This window comes from Trichomycterus rosablanca, chromosome 13 (assembly GCF_030014385.1).
Source record: "Trichomycterus rosablanca isolate fTriRos1 chromosome 13, fTriRos1.hap1, whole genome shotgun sequence".
Lineage (NCBI taxonomy): Eukaryota > Metazoa > Chordata > Actinopteri > Siluriformes > Trichomycteridae > Trichomycterus > Trichomycterus rosablanca.
The window spans coordinates 3,665,584-3,672,862 of record NC_086000.1 but is presented as its reverse complement, the minus strand read 5'-3'; the positions used below and the strand labels follow the sequence as shown (position 1 = coordinate 3,672,862).

Here is a 7,279-nt window from a genome sequence, read left to right as displayed (position 1 = left end):
CCTATTCTTTCACTAATGTGTGTAGAAGCAGTCTGCATGCCTAGGTGCTTGGTTTTATACACCTGTGGCCATGGAAGTGATTGGAACACCTGAATATAAAGATTTGGATGGGTGAGTGAATACTTTTGGTAGTATAGTGTAGATGGGGAATTAGCAATAACAGAGGCAATACAAGTATTTATACAGGACTGTGTACATGTTAAATACCACATAAAACATTTTCTTAACTTTAGCATGAATGTAACTGGCCTTTACTCAGACACCAACAGTTCACTTAAATATTTCAAACAAAATTCATCTAAAAATAGAAAATAAATCCAAGCAACTCTTAACGTACATATTTCTTCATTTCTACCATTTGTAATACAAAGTGTCAGAAATATGGCAACCCTACCGCTGAGCCTTCCACCTCATAAATACATTCTATTTAATTCAAGTTATCACCCTGTTTCATCCAGGATACGATGTTTCCGTTCCTCACGCAGTCTCTCGAGTGAATCGACTATTCTAGGAGCAGGAATTGTTTCTTTTTTTGTCACACCGCACAAAACGAGAGGAGAGAAAACAAAGAACGGGAGGATTAGAGGAAAACACAGAGATGCGAAGAGCTGGACCCGACTCGTTTTCTTCCCCCTCTGTTCCTTTTCCATCCCTCTTTATCTCCATGGTGCACACGGACAGACCTGGCGGGGCTGGACGGGTCTGATAGACGGGAGCTCGGTTACAATGGTTTGGTCTCCAGCTCTCCAGAGCTTTAATTGGACGAGTCGATGAGCGCGGCGGTCATTAAAACCAGTACAGCTCCTTTCCTTTCTTGTGCGGCTGCAGGCCTGGAGTGCGGAGCAGACAAGGGCACAAAAGACAGGACAATGAAGATGCGGGTCACCATGGATGCCGGAGGACAATAAGCGCAAACGCTTTCTGGCAAATGAGGTTCTGGGTTTGTACCTATTAGCTGTTTTATGTTTTCTGGATGCCGTGATGGATAATGGGAAACGAGAGGACGACTGTGCCAGTTAGGTGTTAAGGGCAAACAGACAGGACAGCGTCTACAGTTTTAATCAGGTGGAGATTTACTTTAGAATTAGGGATCATTGATACTGTACCACTCTGAGGTGTGTAGTAATGAAAACGCTTTACAGAATTCTTTATGTTCATTTGTAACTGGCTCTAGAACGCAGGTTTCAAATTATTCTAGATTTCTGTTTTAAAATGGTTCTATTTAAAAATTGGCTGTACATAAATTCATTAATCCATCGAGAACTGGTTTTAGGCCCCAGGTTTCAAATGAGTCCATACTTCCATCTGGACCTTATTACAGAATTTGTCCTCCATCTGGAACTGGTTCTATTACTCTATTACGTGTCAAATTATTCTAGTCGAGGTGCCTTTAAAATGTAGGGCGGAATGGTTCTGGAAGTCTATTTTTCTAACTGATTCTAGAAACTGCATTTGGTTTTAGGCTCCAAGTTTCACATGATTTTATACTTGCATCTGGACCTGGTTTCAGAATTTGTTGTTGAATGTTTCTAGATCTCCATCCAAGTCATTCTAGAACTTGTCTAGACACAGCTCTAGCTAACCCGGGTATTAATTGAGACTTGATCTCTATCTGGAACTGGTTTTACTACCTAGGTGTCAAATGATTCTAGACCTGCATCTCAAAGTGTCTTTAAAACATAGGGCCCAAATAGTTCTAGAACTCAATTTTTTTTAACTGATTCTAGAAACTGCCTTTGAATACATTTATAATTCCATCTAGAACTGGTTTTAGGCTCCAAGTTTCAAATGAGTCTATACTTCCATCTGGACCTGGTTCCCGAATTTCTCTTTGAATGTTTCTAGATCTCCATCCAAAACCCATTCTAGAGCTTGTCTTGACATAGTTTTTGCTAACCCAGTTATTACTTGAGACTTGATCTCCATCTAGAACTGGTTCTACAACTCACGCATCAAATGATTCTAGACCTGCATGTCGAAGTGCCTTTAGAAAGTAGGGCCCAAATGGTTCTAGAACTCTATTTTTGACAGATTCCAGCAACTACCTTTAAACAGATATATAATTAAATCTAGAACTGGTTTTAGGCTCAAAGTTTCACATGATTCTATACTTCCATCTGGACCTGGTTGTAGTAGAACTGGTTCTACTGCTGACATGTCAAATAATTCTAGACCTGCATCCTCAAGCGCCTGTTAAACGTAGGGTTCAACGGGTTGTGAATCATGTTATATAAAAATAAACAAATGGTGATAGAACTGGTTCTAGACTTTGAACCACTTTAGATCTTCCTCGGGAACTTTAGGCTTTATATGAGTCTATATCTCAATCCAAAGCTGTTGTAAAACTATTAAGTCACAATCGATCTGCTCTTACCCGGGTCCATGTTCAGGGCGAGCGCTACGTCCCCCGGTGGCAGCAGCCCTGGCCACGTGTGCGTAGGTTCCAGCTTCCCCATGTCGTAATGGCCCGGCAGGTGGGGCGGTCTGACGGCGGGCATGAGCAGGGGGCTGTAGTGCGCCTCCAGGCCCGGCGGGGAGTACAGTTCATGGAGGGGCCGCGGAGGTCCGTATACCTGACTCTGCGTGAAGCCCCAGGAGTCGGATGGGTGCGGGTGAGGGTGGGCGTGGGAAAGACCCGTGTGTAGGGTTTGTGAGTAGGGGTCCACGGGGAAAGCGGGGGTCCCCGTCGGCTCGCGGTGAGGCCGGCTGGGGAGAGGCGGGTAATTGCTGTCCCAGAAGGATGGAGGGAAACTTCTGCGACTGTTTGGAGATTTGGGTTCTAGAGAAAGAGAGAGAGAGAGAGATGAGTAACGACTGGTGGAGTTGGAAGGTGGCTGGTACAGCGTGTCTATACTAAGTCCCTCGTCTAAATTGCTCAGTGGGGTTGTGTCACGCATGGCGCATGTTTAGGTGTCAGTTTGATCCCTTGTTGGACCATCTGAGGTTGCATCTGCAGGCTGGTATTGTCCCAGATGACCAAAATAAACACAAGCTTATACTGTACGACAAACGGCAAACAAACAGAGGACCGAAAAGGCTCAAGACTGAAGGCCCGGCCTGTCTCTCCAGGACTCCTATATAAGGTAGCGGGTTTGCACTCCTGGAAATAAAACACGAGGACTTTGACACTTTAAATCACCTGCTGTGATGACATGTCGCACTCTCAAGTTGGGAGACCGTCTCTCCATTAGCTCAGAGCGCCGTTCCTCTGTTCCTCCCCTCCCCGTGGCTGCCTTCTGACCCCAGCAGTTGTTTTCGCCAGCCTCCCTGTCAAGCCTCGTAGAATTTCGGGACGGGGGTGTGTCTGTGGGGGGTGTTTTATGTTTTTGGCTGTTAGTTTTTATATTTAGAATTCTTCTGAAAAAAGACACCGGTGATGTAGTCTGAAAGGGAGGGGGGTGCTGGCAGGCATAAATATCCTGCATGGGGATGGTGAGGCGTTTGAAGCCGATACGGCCTCGAGCCTCGGAGCTTACCGCCGCGTTTAAACATAGTATCTGTTGGTAGGCAGGAAGCGGCGCTGAAAGAGTAGGTCGGGGTCGGACGGGGGATCCTTCCGATTGGCAGCGGTAATTGCGTAATGCCGAACACTTAACTCTTATTAACAGATGAAGTCAAACAACCAGGCGAGTGACAGATCTGATACGCCTCCTCCGAGCTAAACAGATGTAAAGCTACACACGTAATTATATTATATAACGACTACAAGACTATCAAACATCTGTCCTGGACACATCTGGTATTATCCTGATAATACTCTAATATTAATTATTGTGCTTATATTAATCACACATCTGGACAGCTGCTATATGTAGACACCTGATTATGGGCTGAATAGATCCCACTAAGAAACAATGGGCATTAACATGGAGTTACCCCCTTTTATCCTTATTTGCAGCTATAACAGCCTCCACCAGGACTCATATCAGTGAACGTCTCACCTCTCTAGGAACCCATTTTTTAGGATCAGCTTTCAGCTCTTAGGGTCTAATGATACAGTTATGTTATATACAGTTATATCTAATGTGGGACACTAAGTTCCCTACTGGAATGCATCGTTCTGACTCACCTATGCTATGATGGTTGGCCCGCCTCTTGCTCTCCACCTCCGTGCAGGAGCTCAGCGCTCTGGAAAAGTGCTCGTCCACCACGCTGCTAATGTCCCCTTGGTAGTAGGTAAAAAGGACGCACCGCGAGCTCAGATACTCCGCTTCGCCCACCGCCTGCTTCTCCTTTGGTCTGGCTGAGGAGTACGACGACGAGATTGGGCTTGCCTCCAAAACTGGGACCCCCTCTGCCCCAGAGGCATCCATTAGGTCCTTGTGGCGAGACGCTGGGCTGCTTGCACCAGTGACAATCTGGGAGAGAGTGGAGGACAGGATAGGTGAGGGCACTGGGAGGGGCAGGGCCGCTGCCAAACAATGTCGTAATGCCAATGCTATCGGTGCGTGTACGTGTTTATGTCTGTGCAGTTGTGCACGCAACTAAGCTTCGCCATTTTTATATTTTATATTCACTCTTAAGTATACCAATAAATAAAATTTTAAATGCATATTAAATAAAGAATAGAAATGTACAATTTCCATTTAACCCTTTAAAGACTACACTTAATTAATACTTAGAACTTTTAGATAGCTAGACAGACAGACAGACAGACAGACAGACAGACAGACAGACAGATAGATAATTATTGGCCTCCAGTAGCTGAACAAGATTTAAAAAAAAGAACTAAAAAAATAAAGTATAGGTTGGGTGTAGCAAATGTACAACGTGCAGTTTGTGCAGCCGGCAGTATTGCATGGATTACAACTAAAAATAATAAGAAGAAGAATAATAACCAATTCTATTATGAAAATAAAATGCAAAAAAATACATTTTATATTGATTTAAAATACTCAAGTTAATACTTTAATAAATAAATATTGAATGGACAGGTACACAATTCCCACAGACACACTCCAAAATCTTGTAGCCTGATTTCACAAATCTTTTTTTGACCCTGACTGAATGGACAGGTACACAATTCCCACAGGCACACTCCAATACGCTCAAAATGACCAAGTGCTAAAGGAAAGTAAATAATTATGCCTGGTGATGAATTGATTTGATGTCGTTTGAAAAGCTAATCCTGTCCAGATTTCCACTATAGAGTTTGCGGTGGCACGTTCGGAGTTTTGCACGTTCAATACAGTAAAGCGTGACACACAAACTCACCGGTAAACTGCTGACCAAGGTCGCGGCTCCGTACTGACCATAAAACGGGCGCATGACATCCAAGCAGCTCATGTTAAGACGCCGGCGCGCGCGATGCCCTCGTGCCCCGGAGCTCTCAGGTGCGACAGATACAGACGGGATGAAGCTGTGATGGATAGCGACAGCGACCGCCGGGGTTTCTGTGAGGTCTCTCAGTGTCGAGCTTACTGACAGCCAATCACAGCTATATAGGATAGCAGTGCGGTGGTAAAGAGGTGGGATTGAAACTGTGCAACATGCGCGCCGCATACTGCGCAAATACGCACATGTAGAAGGTACAGCGGGGTTAACTGGCGCAGTTGTCGTTCTTTGATGTGAAGTCGGGGTCAAAAAGTTTGCATACACTAGTAAAGGATTTCTGCAACTGTTCTCGACAGGGTTTCACCTCCATGTGTCGTTTTAAGGACATTCTGGTTGGATCCTTGACCACTTTTACCAAATTTGTTGGGGTTGTTGTTGTTTTTTTGGCACAGTCCACATATTCTTAAATGGGATCTTTGAATTTGGATTAAAACCAGTGTTTAGGGTCAAGGTGCAAGATTCGGACACATACATATTAGTTTACTTGTTAGAATGAGGCTAACCAACTTATATTTATTTATTTAATTAGGATTTTAACATTCATGACATTAGTTTCATCAGTTCAAGTTTTAATGTTAAACATACTCACGGACAATTTTCTATCTTCAGTTCAGCTCACTTGCACGTCTTTGTACTGTGGAAGGAAACCGGAGCTCCCAGAGGAAACCCACACATTTACGGGGAGAACTCCACACAGAAAGAACCTGGGCCACTCTACCTGGGAATCAAACCCAGGACCTTCTGGCTGTGAGGCTGTTGTTGCAGAAGTAAGTTCACATCTGTAATTTTTGGCTGTGAGGTGACACCGAGCCACCGTGCCTTTAGCTGTTAAGCACACGGCCAGGTCTAGAGGCCTATTTACACCAATCAGCCATAACATTAAAACCACCGCCTTGTTTCTACACGCACTGTCCATTTTATCAGCTCCACTTACCATATAGAAGCACTTTGTAGTTCTACAATTACTGACTGTAGTCCATATACAGTATTTCTCTGCATGCTTTGTTAGCCCCCTTTCATGCCGTTCTTCAATGGTCAGGACCCCCACAGGACCCCCACAGAGCAGGTATTATTTAGGTGGTGGATCATTCTCAGCACTGCAGTGACACTGACATGGTGGTGGTGTGTTAGTGTGTGTTGTGCTGGTATGAGTGGATCAGACACAGCAGCGCTGCTGGAGTTTTTAAACACCTCACTGTCACTGCTGGACTGAGAATAGTCCACCAACCAAAAATATCCAGCCAACAGTGCCCCGTGGGCAGCATCCTGTGACCACTGATGAAGGTCTAGAAGATGACCGACTCAAACAGCAGCAATAGATGAGCGATCGTCTCTGACTTTACATCTACAAGGTGGAGCAACTAGGTAGGAGTGTCTAATAGAGTGGACAGTGAGTGGACACGGTATTTAAAAACGTATACCAGCACAACACACACTAACACACCACCACCGTATCATTGTCACTGCAGTGCTTAAAATGATCCACCACCTAAATAATACCTGCTCTGTGGGGGTCCTGACCATTGAAGAACAGGGTGAAAGCAGGTTAAAACAGTATGCAGAGAAACAGATGGACTACAAATTCTACTAATAAATGTAGAACTACAAAGTACAAAGTGGAGCTGATAAAATGGACAGTGTGTGTAGAAACCAGGAGGTGGTTTTAATGTTTTGGCTGATCGGTGTTTATGGGATTTTATTCTTTTGAGGACAAAGTGGCAGAATTGTTCAACAAGTATTCTCGAACATTAAGAGAATCATGCTGAGTGTTCGCAGAATTCCGTTCCTTGGTGTTAAATGAGATGGAATGTCTCTGATGTGTGTGTGTGTGTGTGTGTGTGTGAGCGTCAACTTAGCTCGTGACCCTTACATCATCTTTTATTTTAGTTTGTAATCAATACAGCCTCCTGCCACAGCACCAGGGTTCTGGGGACCTGGGTTTGAA

The 7,279-nt window shown here is 44.5% G+C and overlaps 1 protein-coding gene across 1 annotated transcript; it reads right to left on the bottom strand.

The window, feature by feature from the left end:
- Positions 1-228: 228 nt before the first annotated feature.
- Positions 229-5,644, bottom strand: vgll2b (vestigial-like family member 2b). Its single transcript, XM_063007883.1, has 4 exons — positions 5,545-5,644; positions 4,070-4,438; positions 2,375-2,779; positions 229-830 (listed from the first exon to the last, which is right to left on the bottom strand). The coding sequence occupies exons 1-4, from the start codon at positions 5,642-5,644 to the stop codon at positions 787-789; spliced, it is 918 nt and encodes a 305-aa protein (XP_062863953.1). The 3' UTR covers positions 229-786.
- Positions 5,645-7,279: the final 1,635 nt, after the last annotated feature.

Excerpts from the sequence above, each read along its gene's own strand:
- vgll2b (XM_063007883.1), bottom strand. The coding sequence starts at position 5,644 with ATGGAGGTGAAACCCTGTCGAGAACAGTTGCAGAAATCCTTTACTAGT. Across the intron at positions 4,439-5,544 it reads AAAGAACGACAACTGCGCCA|CATTGGCATTACGACATTGT; the intron begins GTTAACCCCGCT and ends ACGCACCGATAG. Across the intron at positions 2,780-4,069 it reads GGCCAACCATCATAGCATAG|AACCCAAATCTCCAAACAGT; the intron begins GTGAGTCAGAAC and ends CTCTTTCTCTAG.